At 42.3% G+C, this 16,972-nt stretch overlaps 1 protein-coding gene across 7 annotated transcripts; it reads right to left on the reverse strand.

Moving 5' to 3' along the window:
- Positions 1 to 119: 119 nt before the first annotated feature.
- Positions 120 to 16,552, reverse strand: DHX40 (DEAH-box helicase 40). 7 transcript variants are annotated; one of them, XR_007506448.1, is made up of 18 exons: positions 16,294 to 16,552; positions 15,890 to 16,035; positions 15,394 to 15,513; positions 13,973 to 14,203; positions 13,705 to 13,771; positions 13,013 to 13,144; positions 11,499 to 11,598; positions 10,968 to 11,054; positions 10,271 to 10,453; positions 9,641 to 9,721; positions 8,775 to 8,932; positions 6,561 to 6,675; positions 6,167 to 6,275; positions 5,749 to 5,843; positions 5,109 to 5,178; positions 4,462 to 4,690; positions 1,348 to 2,633; positions 120 to 1,122 (listed from the first exon to the last, which is right to left on the reverse strand). XR_007506448.1 is itself a non-coding variant. In XM_049804047.1 (17 exons), the coding sequence occupies exons 1-17, from the start codon at positions 16,430 to 16,432 to the stop codon at positions 2,494 to 2,496; spliced, it is 2,163 nt and encodes a 720-aa protein (XP_049660004.1). In that variant the 5' UTR covers positions 16,433 to 16,552; the 3' UTR covers positions 120 to 2,493. The 7 variants fall into 7 exon arrangements, 6 of the variants coding, with proteins under 6 accessions (XP_049660004.1, XP_049660003.1, XP_049660002.1 ...); XM_049804047.1 differs by having other exon boundaries at positions 120 to 2,633; positions 13,973 to 14,164; XM_049804046.1 differs by having other exon boundaries at positions 120 to 2,630.
- Between the last annotated feature and the right edge of the window lie 420 nt (positions 16,553 to 16,972).

The following is a 16,972-nucleotide window of genomic DNA, read 5'->3' on the forward strand; positions in this document are numbered from 1 at the left end:
TGGACCAACTTTCTTCCTTTCCTTCACCAAAACGACGGGGTGCAGCAGACGCCTGAAGCTCCAGGGATGGTCCAAAGGACTGTTAATAAGTACAGCAACATAATAAAACTTCCACCAAATCTCCTTCTGGCTTTATTAACTCACAATGTTAACTCCAGCCCGCGGCAACTCTTTTTTTTAAAAAACTCTCTTCACTCTTTTTACCGGACTGCAGCACACGGGGCATTCCGTGTGCTTTACCGAGAGGCTGGGTGCGCTGTAAGGCACCAGCACCCCGACCGACCTCACCGCTTCTTTTCTTATATCTTGCCTTATTTTGCAATCTCATGGTTATTTCCTCAGACCATTTTTGCTTTGTCTTAAATTCACAATTTCAAAACCTCTGAGCAGCCCTGGAAAACAGGAAAAAAACCCCTCCCTTCTTGCTACTAAGAAAGTAAAAAAAAAAATAATTAAATAAGCATTAGGATCTGCCAAGAGATACATAGACCCAAGCAAGAGTGGGCAGTGTAGCTACTACCTCAGACCTAGTGCGTGGTACAGATGTCATTTGACTCTCAAGCGGCTATGACACTGCAAATACAAAATCAAAGTAAACGCCAAAAATTTTGCAAAATTCAGGCTATAGGTTTGGTCAAGAAAAAAGCACTGGCTTCTCAGAAGCAGAGTCTGGGCAACAGCGTGAAAGAACAAAACCCTCTTCCAGCTGAACCCAGAATAAAGGGCCCAACAAAGGAGGAATCGTAAACATGCCACTTCCTACGAAGACCGATCACAAGCACTAATTGTTCGATTCACGCAATCGCTTAGGAACTAGAAAGGCAGTAATCTTGCTGCCGTTTCAATGCTCTGAACACACAGAAAAGGGGCAGGCGGCAGCAATTCTCCTGCAGTTCGGAACTCCGTGTCTGAAACTTGCAGGGCAGCCACAGGCATCACTGCTCGCTCCTGCTATTGCCGTTGACAAGTTCGGTGTTGCTCGAGTTAAGCCTCTTACAGCTTCGGAAGGCAGCACTCGGCCCTGCAGGGCAACCGGCGGCGTACGCTGCAGCCTCTCCAGCTCTTCGAGACGTGAATCACGCCTTCTTCGCTAGGTTTAGCAAGTACGCAGACCAGGTTCCGCTTTTTCATTTTAATAGGTACAATCACAGAAAGAGGGACAATTATCAGACCTACTACCTTCTTTGTGAAGAATAATATTATCATATTCCCCATAAGAGAATCCCAACGTTTTTGAAAGCTTATGATCAGCTACAGCCTGTACAGCACAGAGGTGGAACGCTTAACCTTTTACACCAAGTGCTAAGGCTTCCTTACAACATCATTTTAACAGCATTAGCTAGTTACCTGAAAAGCAACTGAAGGTGACACACAGCTGCACACAACCAAGGCATGAAAAATGACAGTAGGTTCTTCCACTTTTTTGGAAACTGTCTTCTACAAAATGTTACTTACTGAAAGTGAAAAATAGCAAAAAAGACAAGCTCCACGCTAGAGCACTGGAACATTTTAGGATTATTAAGGTGACAGAAGGGAACTACCTCTTTATTGAGAAAGAAACAAACTTTATGATGACAAAGCATCACAGCTCTTTGCTTTTTATATATTTGAGTTGAGGGAAAAAGCTAATGTTTCCTTGTGTGTTCTTTCTACACGTTTGAAACACTCCTTCTTCAGAATGAAATCCATATATTTTAAAAATAACAGCCACCAAACTCAGAAAAAGAGCCCACTAGACAACAGGCCTGCAGGACATAACCTAGCTGAGGACTGGATTGACTGCTGGGATTTTTTTTTGCCAAATGGGAAACACACAGTGCTAAGTCATCCCTGACAGAAATTATGCATTGTTAGCAAGAATGTGAAAACATTTACAAAATACTTTGCATACATTGCATACAAAGACATCTTCACCCAGAAACATCACTGTACATGGTACAGCACAATACATAGTAGGAACAACACTGTCTGCAACAGAGAACGCAGGTGGCAAACATCCTTTTGAACTTGGATCCTGATGGTTCCATCATTAAAAGAGCACTTCCTACACATTTTCCTGAGTAGTGTATGAGCATGAAGACTGTATAGCCACAATCATACAAAGTAAAATGGATAAAAAGTGACAGTCCCACTCCTTTAAAAAAAAAACCCCAAACACTTTAAGAAAATATATTAATAATGGCACCGAGACCACTAAGACCTTTTAAAGTCAACTAAAAGCCACAGAATTGGCACCACAGTATGTATCATGTCTTCATCCACATTTGAGGCCATTAAATTGTTGCCACTGACGTGTAGCAATAAAATTCAGCTTGGTGACTTTTCCTTGCTGGATGCAGCAAAGGACGATTGCGTTTGTATGCCTCAGCACTCAAACTTACCACAAAGCAGAAGTTTTTCTTCATTCCAGTTAGTCATTTTGCATTATACAAACATACCCAGAACAACTGCACCAAACTGCCTTTCCTCACAGTGGGAGTTGAGCCACGAGTATTACACCGTTTCTTTCATTGGGCCACTTAAACCTTGTGCTCTTTGCTGCTTTCTCTCAAGATAGCGTGCTCGGGCATCCAGTATTGATTGGTCATCATTCCTTCTCTCCATCTTCTTTGTAGAGTTGTCTGTGACTCCTTCTGGGGGAGAAAAGAAAGAGAAATATACTCTTCTGTGTCAAAAAAAACATCCCAGCGTTACAATTCCTCTTATTTGTAAGATACCCCAAAACCCCCAACAGAATCTCAAATGTTTTTCAAGTCCAAGTCAGTCATTTGAATGACTTCCAGAGAGGACAGACTGTACCAGAACAGGGAGGAAAAAAAGAAAAAAAAATAATAAAATAATCATGCCTTAACTCCCATGTCAATATTTGCAGCTGGGCTCATCTCGTCCCCAAATGTGTATCTTGCTTCTTATTGTAACAGATACTATGCATCTTATGTTCTATGCACCCATTTCTTCTCTAAATTACACATCTCAAACTCAGGTTTAGGCAGGAGAGGGACAGCACTGGGAGCAGGAAAAGAAAAAAAAAGCTTAGAATAAACTAAAGGGGAGGATAACATACAGATAAAGGAGTGAGAAAAGTCAATACTCCAGAACAGACACCATTAGAAACGCACATTCTCCCACTGAGCTGAGACCTTGGGAGTGCTTCTCGCAGAAGCAAAGAAAAGCAGGAAATATTTTCAGTTTAAAATAAAATGTAAAATGTAAATAAAAATATCATTCAAAGACTCTGAAAGCCTAAGCTTTGTGTGAATGAAGCAGCTACTGCACCCTGTTCCTAGGGCTCTGGGGCTGGGCAGCAGCTTCTTTGATATGAGGAAGGAGTTTCAATCAGCGTTCACTCTTGGAATGTTTGCAATTATTCTGTCTCGGAGTCAAATACTAATTCAGCTCATGATGCCGCCTTTCCTTCCACTGGGCACTAATTAAACCTTTATCAGCTATACAGCCACATCTGTAAGGTCAATATTAATCTCAAATTAATTAACAATTGCCTGCTGAAGTCTAAAAGTTAGGGGACACACAAAGAGAAACCTCAGCTGCTTGGACTTCAGACAAATAGATGAGGCTCCTCTGCATTATCCAATAATGAAAATATCCTTTCCAGCAAATTTATCACCAAATCCAATTCATGTTTTTATCATTTAAAATGGTTGTTTTATACAATAATGCAGGAAAGAAAGAGATGCTGGTCTGAGCAGAAGAGTCTACATTTTCTCCATTGTTAAGGAAACTGAAGAGAATCTATATTGCTAGTGCCTGTACTATATATTAAATTAATGTTTTGGAAGGGTCAGCTCAGGAGCAGAGGCCCTTTGAATACTTAGCTGCTTTATGAAACCTGCTGACAGAAGAATTCAAAGAATGTCAAGCAGCCAGATCAGTTAGCAAGCACCAGTTTTAATTAAAACTGACTATTTAAACATATGGCATTAAATTCATTGTCAGAATGAGACATTCACCAAAATGTGATACTTCTTCCTCTGTGTTTTTTGTTTGGTGGGTTTTTTGGGGGTTGGTTGTTGTTTTTTTTCCTCTCCTCCTCCCCCTCAGGCCCCCCCAGCCCTTAGGACCTCTTTCTCTCAGGACAGTATTATTTTGGGTATCTATGGATAGATACCCTTTGCAAACTTAAACAATGGTTAGACTCAAAATGCTTTTACTCAACTCTGGGTTAAAGTTCTGCTCCTGTCAGCTGTATTAAACCAAAAAAGGGGAGCATGGTAAGAACCAGCAAGCAAACACCACTACACACACTGCTGAGGCAGGAAAATAAGGATTGCAGAGCTATAATAAGAGAAGAAAACAACTAGAGCTACACATCAAATATGTTAAGCACATACAGATTAACACCTACTGGTCCAGAATGCATTCAGTGACATAACATACACGCACATGCCCACAACAACCAAAAAAACTACACATGCCATAGATAGGGGCTAGTAATGTGCTTACCACACTGCCTTTTAAGGTCCTCCTTATGTTTCCACTTGGTTATTTCCTCTTCAGTTACTTCTTCCCGTGCCACACTGCTGAGTTCATATGCATCAATTTGATGCAATCTGGGCAACAAGTCTTTGACCCATTCATAGCGAACAGGACACACTGTCCGGACATAGATTTTGGATGTCACTGTGACATCATGGAAGATGATCCACTCGAGGCGGGTCTCCTGGTTATATAGCTGAAAAATTAAAATAGGATTTCAGAACTGATAAAAGAGAATTTTTATTTCTAGAGCACCCTCCATTGGAATATATTCCAATGCTTCAGATGCAAGAATGAGATAAAGCTGACATTACCCTAAGTTTTCAGACAGCGGAACTAAGCCATAATGACTTGCTTAAAATTGCCCAGGAAATCCAAAGAGCCAGAGAGAAAGCTCAGTCTATGTCACAGTCGATGTCACACTCATTTCATAAGCCAAACCTTTACCAAATTTGAAGAAGTGAGGCTCTTCCCCACTCTCAAAATGAACACTGCAACAGTGCTTCTCCTGGCCATAAGTTAGCACAAACCAAAACAGAAGAGTTTACAGTGACCTGCCTCTTACTCCTTTTATAGATCCTTTGCTACTTTCTTAACAGACTTTGGTAACTTACTGTAGATGAAGGATGGATATAGACTATGCTGCCATGTCCGTCCATTGTGCAGAATGTCCTGGCTGCAGATCTGAAAGGTTTTGGGGAGGCGGGGAGGGAAATGTAATGAAACATACTTTGCTGTGATTAGACAGCAACAATAAACTAAACAAATCAGCAGCAGCATAGAAGAAAATACTCAAATAGATAAGCAGAGGAAGATCCTTCCAGAATTAAACTTTAAAAAAAAACAACAATGAGGAATAAAATAGATCTAATTTACCACAGTAACACTGCAGATCTAACAACACAATAAAAAACAGGGTTTGGTATTGAAGTCTTTGACAGCCATGATAATTGGACATTTCTAAGCCCTTTAGTTTAATATCTGGAACTACTCATCAGCTTGCAAGTTCATTTCACAGATAGAAAAACTACTATTCCAGGACATAAGCAACTTCCCCAGGAATGTAATGAGAGTCAAAAGCAGAGTACTTGCCAGGCTTCCAGCCCTGTGCAGAAACACCACCTTCAGCTGCAATTGCTTCTTTGCTACTTTTAACAATAGACAGTCTTACTATCCTGTTTCAGTATGCAGCTACACCTTTAAAGAATATGCATAGTATCTTTTCCATTCAATTCTCCAAACTTTATTACTTACCTCCTAGCTACATTGATAAAGTATCCTGCACACAGACATCTTCTTAATATTTCAGTTCTGGAGCCTTCAAATGTCTCTTTAGGGAAGTCTGGCAGCTATGTAAAGCAAAATCAACACGTATCAGGATCTTTCCTAAAGAAAAACTGGCTATACCCCCTCCATCCCATGGATCTTAAACCCTGGGTTTCTCACCCTATGGAAACCATGAGGAAAGGAGGAAAACCCTCCTTCTTGCTTGTTACCACCATCATACCTGTGAGTTATACAAGCTACAACAAGGATGCCCTAATAAATATTTAAGTGGATTAGTTTCTACTGGAGAAAGGCAGCAGCCATCTGGCAAAGGCTCAGTAGTCCAGTACATGTCTTAAATATAAACTTTAATCAGTCAATCACAGATAAAAGTCATATTTTTTACCTGTTTCAGTTTACTGATTATTTCCCGAAGTTGTTTTTCCACACTAAATGCAGATTTTAAAGCTCGCCAATGGATCCAGTATTTCTGGCACCAAGCTGAAGGGGACTTGCTGAGAACAGAAATACTTGTATTATAAATAAGCCCTTTGTGAGCTGCAGGCAGAAAGTTGCCTCTTTTTTGTTATGGTCGTACAAAGAAGGCAACCTACACAGCCAGATACTTTGTTAGTTTAAATAATAGGTGTCTTGATAGAAATTACAGATCACAATAAGGAATAAATCTGCAATTAGGTATGAGAACATACATGTGCATATAGGCAATAAATCTAAAAACCATCAGCAGCTGGAAGTTATGAGCAGTGCAAAACCACTTACTGTAAGGAATAATTTCATACCTTGCTTTGCATTGTTCAAAAATATTTAAGAGGGTTGCAAAGTCATTGCATCCTCCCACTTGTGAAGAAAGTTCCTGGTGCTGAAGCTCAGCCTCCTTTTGCTTCTGAGGATCACCTGAGGAAGTAAGTTATATCTCACTTTAACAAAGCCATTTTTATTTATCACTCCTACTTAATTTTCTGTTAGCATCTCTCCAAAGTGTGTTTGACAGCGTTGGCTCTTTATTCATTTTTAGATCTGTCTCTCCTCCACAGCTGCATTTACAGTTCTTCCTCCTTCCACTACTGCTGAACAAGAACACATAGATGCTATTAAATCTGTGATTAATCTCATCAGTCAGCACTAGAGGTGAAGAATTCCAGTCTCTTAGAAAGAAAAGTTCCACATATTTCTCTTACAATCAATTCAGATGCTGACATGGAAAGATAAAGGAACAGCAATCTTAAACAAACAGCTCTCACGGATCAAGTGAAAGTTTTGCCCTGAGAGAAAAAACAAGATTGTTGAAACCACCCCATCATAGCACCATCTAATCTATTTAACTCGGCTTTTGTCCTAGTACCCAAGTGCCATAGTAATGGAGGTCTTGAAATAAATAAGAGTCTAGAAAAAATTCAGTCTGTGAGTTTAGTAGGAATTCACCTTCACTAAATACTAGGAATGTACTAGGCAAAAGCAACATTTCCAGTGTTATTTCAAGTTTTAAATACCCAAAGAATTTCTTCCCCAGCACAACCTATTCCCCTTAGTAGAGAAGGATATAGCTGCAAAGGCCAATGCATTGCCTTGCTGCTGTACTGCAGACAACGTCAGAAGTTTGTGGGTATTAAAAGTAACACCGATTAAGTAAGAAGGTCTGCTCGTATACATATCGCACATGAGCAAGTGCCTTCAGGATGGGAGTCTCTGTGCATGTGTCCCAATGTGCGGGGTTGCTGGAGAGTAACGAACATGTGTGCATTAGCTAGCTGAACAGATAGCAAGGGCATATTGCCAGATGGAGGATGGGAAAGCACACACACATTTGTGGGAATAGGAAAGACCCCAGAGCAGAATCCAGTCTATCAGTCCTGCCAGCAGTGTCTTTAGCTGTTGCACTAACGGGCACAGTTAATAGACTACAGAGATAACCGGACAAGAGCCAATGAGTGACTAGAAAGGACAAAGGTCTCCCACAAAGACTATATGTAGCACAGTTGGGGAGGACGGGTCAGGGGCAGAGTGAGGGGAAAGGAGATACAAAGGAGGACGTGGGAGACCAGTGAGAGGTGCTAGCTTGGAACCACAGCAAATTACAATTTCCATTTAAAAGAACACTGGAAATGGAGGCAGTGACAAGCTGAGCTTCTCAGTAACTTAAAAGGTCTACTTGGTTAAACAGAGTCATCGAACAGAAAAGCCAATACAGAGGCAACCCCATTCATTAAAAACAAATTAATCAGTCCCCATTGTCTGTACTTAGATCAACAGCAAAACATGTGCTGTGGTGCGTTTTGGTTTTTTGGTGGTTTCTTCCCACCCCACCCCCGCCTTCCTGTAACACAGTTTTCCCCCTTATGACCTCTCAGCAAACCACTCGTTCACCCATATGTTGCTTTACAGCTCACAGCCTAGGGACAAATGCAGCCCAGTTCCATGCTATTTTGAAGTCTTTGGAACAGCTGTTGTCCAATTCCTAGCATGCAATGTGCCCTGACTGAAAGACCACAGAAAGCTGTAAAAGCATACAGGCAAAGTGCCTTCGTGTATTTGTCCTAATCATACCGTGCTTCCCGACAGATCTGCTACGATGTACTCTGGGAGACAAGGCATTGCACTCAAGGAATCTTCCTCACACTGCGACGTAAGGGTTATTTAAAGCATTAGTTTGAGGTAAATACTTATGTCTCCCACCAGTGTTGGGCTCAACTAAGGAGACCAGCCTGCTCCCTGGCAGGAGTATCCTTATGCTCAAGTAAAGGCTTGTGCTACCATTGTTCAAAATACAGAATCAGTTCCCACTTTATAACCTTGAGGTACACCTGTAAGATACTGTGGCCTCACAAACTATTAGCACAGAAAACTACTGAGAGAAAAAAACGCTGCAGAGGGGAGCTGTAGAAAAGGTCTACAGGTGAAGCAGTGTGTGCTTGCCTAACCATTGCCTGAGATGTCCCTCTCCAAGCAGAATTCCCCACCCACCCAAGGCTGCTTTGGGATAAGGGGTTTCGTACCTGGACGAATGAAGACATTTTCCACAGACAACATAGCTGCTATGGGAAGCAGCAGATCTTCACAGTCAAGAGAAGCAGCTTTTATGACAGCACAGGTCAGGTTGGGAGGGAGGGGAAACTGCACCAGGAATTCACCCAGTCTTGTCACGTGGCCTCTCCTTATCCCAGGAAAAAGATTCAAACACCACATTCAACATAACTATGTTTAAATGTAAATTGGAGCATGCACACACAATGTCAGCCACCATATACTGATAAAGAACATGAAAGAAGCATTTCCCTCCGGACTGTTCCAACACTGCAGTCTGTGTGTGCCCAGATACGTGCTGGAGACATGAAGTAAGTGTTGCTAGCAGAAGAAAGTTTCACCTTTCTCCAGTTTGCTTATGCCTGCCTCATGGCAGGCAAAGCCAGCTTTTTAAGTGTATCAGATGCCTAAGATTAAGATATCTTTTTTTTTTTTTTTTTTGGCAAGAAGAATTCCTGGAAGCTTAGGATAAGATCTCGCTTCCTGTCTTGAGTTCTTGGATGGGCCTCACAGCTAGTGCCTAAGCACCTTCGTCACAACAGTCTGGGATCTGCTATCAGGAACTACAGCACAGAGAGTTGAGGTAATTTGTCTGAGGTCACTCAGGAACTCCAGGACAATGTGGAAAAATTAATCGGTATCTCTCAAGTCCTAACCCATGCTCTAACCCTAATTTTAGAGAGAGCATATTAAAACACAGTAGTTAACTTCCTGGGCTAATGAGGAAACATATTCTACTGCTGGGGAAAGTCCTTTAGTCCACACAAAAAACTCACTAACACCAGTTAGACCATTAGATATCAAATTCTTGTAGGGACTACACCCCTTTCTTCTTTACCTGTCAATAGCATCACACTGGTAAAGTTCCTTGAGAGCTTCCAAAATATGCCGTTCTTCAGGGCGGTCCAAATAAGGAAATCTACAGTAAAAAATGAAGTAAAAAAAAAATAATCTCACTGTTCAGACTCAGTATAGCCTTGTTAGTTTTCCTATTTATTAAAATATTTTTGTAACTTCCAATACAGGTTTCTGACCAAAGTGCACATAAGCATCTTCAGTATATGGGCATGTTACATGTACGGTCTCAAGCTGAAGAATTACGATAACAAATCCCAGCATGGCACTGGAAAGATGAACTGTATTTTCTGCACATGTATGATCCTAATATTAAACAATTCCACAGAGATTAAGCTTTTGGGATACAAACATCACTATTTTAAAGGAACACTATTAACTATTTAATCTTGGAGAGAAGGAGCTAGTTTTGGCAGAACCTCAAACCGAACTTGAGCTCAGGATCCAATCTGGCATTAAAGACTGAGGAGAACAGCAGAAAAGCTGATTGTATTGAGGTGTCACAGTTGGCTGGGGACCTAATCCTGCCTCTGCCAATAGGCTGTTGGTGCCTGTGCTGCCTTGCTCCCGAGACTGAAGAAGAAAATGATAATCCCCCCTCCATGGAGGTTACCTTATGACATCATGCACAGAAAGGCACTTCAAGGTCAGGATCACAGATGTCAGACTGGTTCTCTTGATCTCTGGGACCGTGTGATCAGGCATGCACTGCTCCCAGAATTCTTTGCTGTATAGCCGATAGCTTTTTCCAGATGATGTCCTGCCAGCTCGGCCAGCTCGTTGCCTTGCTTCGCTCCTTCCAAAACAGTAAGGCAGGGAAAAAAAATTCCAAACTCTTGATCCCTTCTGTTATTATCCAAAGCAGCACACTGTCATTACGATAAATAATAGCAATTTCTATGCTTGTAGATGGAAGATCTATTATACTGTGCAGCAACTGAGAAACCCAGCTATACAAGAACTAGCAGAATGAAGAAGTATTTCGGTGCAAGGAAAGATTTTTTTTAAGCTTCTCTGAATCAGGCTGTTGTATTCAGCAAACACAAGATGACATGTAAGCCACTGTTGAGACTACAGACAATGCATTGTCAATTCCTTCTTAATGCCTGTAACTTTTAGGAAATTATATGTCCTGAACCATTTTCTGTTTAGCAGCAAACAAGATGGCTTTAAATTACAGACCCTCAAAACTGCTCACACACACGCCCTTTTTTTTTTTTTTTTTTTTTTTTTTTTTAAGATCAACTGATACACAGTATTATCAGAGCAACTCCCAGAAATGCCAAGTGCACAACCTTTTCAAAACTTACTTTGAAATGGGAACCACCTCCAGTATGTCCAAGCCAACTCGGGGGTTATGATTCAACTGCTTCACAAATCCACTGTCTACTACATATCTGAAAAAGATTCATGCTCTGTCAGAGAAGAAAACAGAGGTCTCTGTAGACAGACAGGAAACTGCCACATCATCAAAGCAAGAACACATTTACCCTACAATCACTAACAGGTAGTTGGACTTTGCTGGTCAGCTGCAGCCCTGCAATGGTTCAGTCTAGAGGATGTTACAGATAATACATCCCAGCACCCAAGGAGACTATGCTCATTTAATGGAGCCGAGATTTGGTTTCAAATTAGGGTCCAACAATATTAGTCATCTGTAGGACTATATAATAGTATCATATAATAGTATTTTTTTATTCACTACATACACAAAAAAGGCAACAGGTAATTATTGGGCAGGTATAGTAGTGGAAGGAAGTCAGATGCATTTTTCCAAATCTCGTAAAATTTTCTGAATTATTCCCTCTGTTGCAGCTTTGATGAAGGATAGGAAACAATACCTGACTCCTTCAATCGTCAGAGATGTTGCAGCAATGTTTGTGGATACCACACATTTTCTAATGCCTGTGGGAGCTGGCAAAAATATTCTTTTCTGTTGATCTAAAATGACAGGTAGTCAGTCAAACAATCTGTTACGTTACAATGCTCTGATTTCAACCACATCTCTAACACTGCGTACACTTACTGAAATGCTTAGTGAAAGTCATTTGAATTAAATGAGAAAGTGAATCACATAACATCCTAAAATTATTTTAGCATATGCCAGACATCAGAGAAAGTCTTCTTTATTGCTTGCATATTCAGGAAGATTTTGAGGTCAAGAAATTGGCCAACTCTCCTGGATGTTTCCTAACCCAGAGTTAGGAAAAAACAAACAAGATATCTGGTCTTAATAGAATCTTCATGAAGCATTTGAATGGTTTTAACAAGCAGAGCAGGTGAAGGCGAATGTGAAAAGATTTGGTTAAACACGCCACATTTCCAGCAAATCTTCTTCTAACATGTAACAAAGAAGCATATATAGTTTCCATTAATTCATTTGGCTTTCCAAGGAACAAAAAAGGAAGGTGGAAATTCAACTTTCCCCTGAAATTTTCTCACATATTATACTTGAAAAATAGAAAATTCTCTTTAAGGAAAATTCTCTCTTGTGTATTTAAAAATATTCAAATACAATGGCCTCTGAGAAACTACACAAAAGAAAAAAAAAATTTAAAAAGTCACTCTCAGTCAGGCATCTAACACCTATCATCGAGTAAGGAAGAAGCTATACCTTTCTCCTATGCAACTTTCCAGTTTGCTCTTTCAAGAAGGTAAAAATTTTGCTCTCTCTTGCAGATCGTTACCAGATCTTTCCTCTCAGCAGCACTTCCAGACAGAAATTGCTGTCCTGCTCTTCTGAACACTTATTCAGCCTCTTGACATTCTACATACAGCACCCACACATTTAAACATTGCACTCAAGTTCATCTGAAAATACGGTGTCTGTGTTCAGTAAAGGTCTAAAGGTCTTTGGTTTTACCTCTTTGAAACTAACTGTGGTATTGCAGCCACATAAAACAGACTGACTCATTCTGATAACCTGTACTTTTCTGTATTGTGTAACACTGTACTACTTCTATCATCCCTTACACGTCTACTCTTATCACCAAAAACATACTGGCAATATCTTTTCCATATAAAATAGTATGTGAGGACCTAAATAAGACATGTGAACTTTCAGTTACACAATATCTCTGTCCTAAACTGGAGACCTTGATGTCATGTGAAGCCATTTCCAGTGGACATGAACTTTAACTGGAGGCTTCTGTATAACTACAGAGAAGGCTGAAGATTGATTAGTTTACGAACACCACAAAAAACCCCATAGTGCTACAGTATTGTAACAAAAGGGTTAAATGAATGCCATTTTTTCCAATCACAGTAGAAATATTTGATTAGGATACTGTTTATAACAGCTCTTGCAGTTAACATTTATGTGAATTAAGTTCCATATGACATTATATGCTCTTACCTGTTGACATTGACCCATACAATGGTAAGATAAGCAGGCCTTCAACAGACTGATCATGTACTTCATACCGGTAATCAACAGATTCTGCTTTCTTGAAAAGTAAGTCACAAGCTCTTTCTATCTCAATCTGACCTAAAAAACATTAAAGAGCATTTATACAACTTTGCCTTGCTAGTTTGCAACATCTTTAAACAGGATTGCTTTGCCAATATTACAGAGTCATGAACACCATTGCAAGAAGCAAGTCAGATTTATGAGAGCTGGTTTAGAGGTGACATCCAGTCTTTCCACAGTGCCTCTCACCAAGGCTGTTCCTTAAAAGATGACTGCGTATGTGTCTGGCCTATACACTGATGCAGGGTTTTGCAGCTAAAGAAATTCTCCCTTCCTGAATTAACAACAAAGTAAAACATGTACACAATACAAATAGAGTAAGTTTGACACAGGAAGAAAAGAGCATATGCAAATTTTTAAGTTAATGTTTTCCTTACCTGATCTCATAGGCATGGATACATCTGAACATGCTCTGAAAACTATCACTTCACAAGACTATGTGCATCAACCTGCAACTTCCCCTTCTCTATTTACTGCTCTGGGACAAACTAGACAGTCATTGGAAGGATGTACTGTTTTGCTGGCAATGCCATGTTTCACCTAGCATAACCACCAGTTGTTCAAAGAAAAATTCTCACCTGTCAGGAAAACCAAGATGTCGCCTTCTGGTTCATTTAAATGGATATCCAATGTCACTTTTACAGCCTGAAACAAACAATAAACAAGCCAATAACAGCTGGAATCTCATTTACTCCTTCTAAAACTCACAGTACTAACTAATTCTTCCCTACACCCTGCAGAGATGCTAAAAGCACAGCAATACAGCAGCTAATTCTTGTGGTCTTTCACACGTGATAATCATACCAAGAACAGAGAACACAGCACACAAAGTAAAACAGGCCAGACCTCTGTAACATATGCAGAGCTGCCTATGTCCCTTGGGCTGAGCAGGTTGCAGAATATCTCCTTGACAGGATAACTTCTTCCTGGAATATGCAGCACTGAACAGTGTCCAAAGAACTCCGAGAGCTTGTCTACCTCCAGGGTGGCTGACATCACCACCACTTTCATGGCCGTCTTCCTGTTTGGTGGTTTCTTCTGTAGAAATAGTTTCTTCAGCAAACCAAATAAAATATCCTAACAGAAAACCAAAAGCAGCTCATATTAGTACCCCAGTTTTCTTAGAAGTGCCTGACAAACTTGGAAGGGACTGATTTTATCCCACTGATATAGTGAAGAGAGAAAATCACACATCTCCAGGGCCTAAGCACTCAGAAGAACACATACAATTACCCTGGTCACCTTGTAAGCACGCTAATTGGTTTCTAGAATTTAATTAATTTTTTATGAGCTCTTCTCACAGCCTACAACAGAATCAGTGTAACTTAAAATCCTTTGGTTTTCATTTTTGTATTGTCACCGTCAAGTCATCTGCAAGCAGTTACCTCAGTCCCATTTTAAAATGTCATCACTCTTGTCCAGCGTAAATTACCTGATGGACTGTGCACCCTTCTTTGTTGTGCTATTTATTGTTATGACTTCAGCAAGTTTATTTTACTCTGCAGTGCTCTGGATTAAAAATCTGCTCCTTTTAGTTAGACACAGGTGATGGAGAAGTAACTTCTTACATAACTCTAGTTCAATTACTTACAATACACTCAAATGCCTGAGGGCAGAACCGAAATTCAGAAAGCATTTTCCCTTTCCCCCAGCTGGACTGGTAGATTGTTAGCTGGACTGGTAGGTTGTCTGACACACAACGCAATCTCTTGAGGACTGAGTGACCTGAGTCTCACTTTGCTTGCCACAGAAGGGTCAGAGTGACATCTGATTGCTTTTGGTACTTAGGTCAGTCTAGATACTTCCACGATCCCAAAAGCCGTTATCTTTTTGCACAGTCATATACACACCCTAAGAAACATTAGGCCTTAGAGAGAAGAGAAGTTTCAGGGTTCTGTTTGTTTGTGTATGTTTGGGGTTTTTTCTTAATTAGGATTCTAGAAAGTTTGCGTTCACTGTGCTGGCTTTAAACTCCTGGATATTTTGGGAAAGTATCCAACAGCCAGCCAAGTTTGAACTGCTTTCAAACGCAACAACAGCTACAACAATTCCAACAGGATTACAGGCCACACCTTATTTCCAGATTATGCAGAATGTAATAAACGAAGCAGCAATTCTATGGTCTTGGGACAGCAAAAGGATAAAACACATCCATGGAAAGTCAGCCAAAATCCTTGGGAATTGCACAGCAGTGAAAGAAAGGTATAGGTAGACCCCAGTAAAGGAGCAATAGTGAACTAAAAGGACAGATATAAGGTGACACTCACAGTGCTGAGGCTCCGCTCGTGGGCTTCATCCAAAATGATGATACTGTACTTGCTGAGAAGGGGGTCTGCCAATATTTGCCTCAACAAGCAGCCATCGGTCATATACCTGATGGCAGTATCCTGAAAGGTTTAATCAGACATTCAGCTGTTATCCTGGATTTTTACTTCAAAGTAAAAACTTCTCTATAGATCACATATTTGTCTGGCACACACACTGAGACTGCATCATGGGTGCTTGGCAATGCTTCACTTGTAAGGCGTTCAAAAAACTTGAACAAGCGAGTTACACAATACATACAACCGCAGCTTCACCACAGCTGGGACAGCTGGCTCCTGAAGGCTCCGAGACCCTCTGCACGCAAAGCCCCAGCAGAGGCAACAGGACTGTGCCACTCCACCCAGAGGCCCACAAGAAACAAAACTGAACCGCAGCCCACCGACCCCACCGCACCTTGTCATGACAACACCGGCAGGTACACCGCCCTCAGAGCCCTACCTCGGTGGTGCAGTCATCGAAGCGGACCTGGTACCCGACGACGCTCCCCAGTGAACACCCCATCTCCTCGGCCACCCTCTGAGCCACCGAGATGGTGGCGACGCGCCGGGGCTGGGTGACGCCAATGGCCCCATGCTTGGCGAGGCCTTCGGGAGCGACGGGGAAAACAGGGACACCGAGTCAGTTTATACACAAGTACCTACGTCATACACAGATGGCCGTAGTTTTTTTAGTTTACGAGGTTTTACCGAGCCCCCTCCTCTCACCTCACCCCGAAGCCGCGTCCCCCTGAGGGGACACGACGACTATCTGCGTTTATCAGTGCTTATCTCTCACGTTTCGGGCCCGAGGCGGCAGAGCAGAGGGGGCTCTCAGGGGTTTCTCCCCCCCTCCCCGGCCGTTACCTGCCTCGAAGAGGTACTTGGGCAGCTGCGTGCTTTTGCCGCTGCCCGTCTCGCCGGTGACGATGAGGAAGGGCTGCTCCCTCACGGCCTCCACCAGGGCCCGGCGGGACCGGCGGATGGGTAGGGCGGAGACCTCCATGGCGGTTACAGGAGACCCCGGACGGGAACCGCCGCCCCCGGGAAACCCCTCGGGGCCCGGCGGCCGCCCTGTCAGGTACCGCACCCCTCCCCCACCACCTCCCCTCACGTCAGCGCGCGCACCGACGACATCCGCTCGTGACGCGCTCCTCAACGGCAGGCGCGGGCCTCTACGCCCCGCCTCCTCCTCAAGCACCGCCCCCTCCCCGAGCCCCGCCTCCTCCTCCTCGAGCCCCGCCTCCTCCACATCAAGCACCGCCTCCTCTTCCTCCTCCTCCTCGAGCCCCGCCTCCTCCTCAAGCACCGCCCTGCGAAGCCCCGCCCCTCCGAGCAGGCCACGCCCCTCTCTTCTCCTCAGCCTTCTGACCCCAGAAAACAGCTCCCCCCCCCCCCCCTCCCCGTTTAGCCAAAACCCTTTTTTTTTTATTATTTTTTCCCCCAAAATCTGCCGCAGTTCTTCCACAGTGGCGCTTGCTCCTTCTTAAGGGATGTTGCCAGCGCAGGGAAACCCAGCGGTAGCTGTGCTTGGGCCGCCCTGGGG

The sequence above is a fragment of the Accipiter gentilis genome, chromosome 6, assembly GCF_929443795.1.
Source record: "Accipiter gentilis chromosome 6, bAccGen1.1, whole genome shotgun sequence".
NCBI classification, from domain to species: Eukaryota; Metazoa; Chordata; class Aves; order Accipitriformes; family Accipitridae; genus Astur; species Astur gentilis.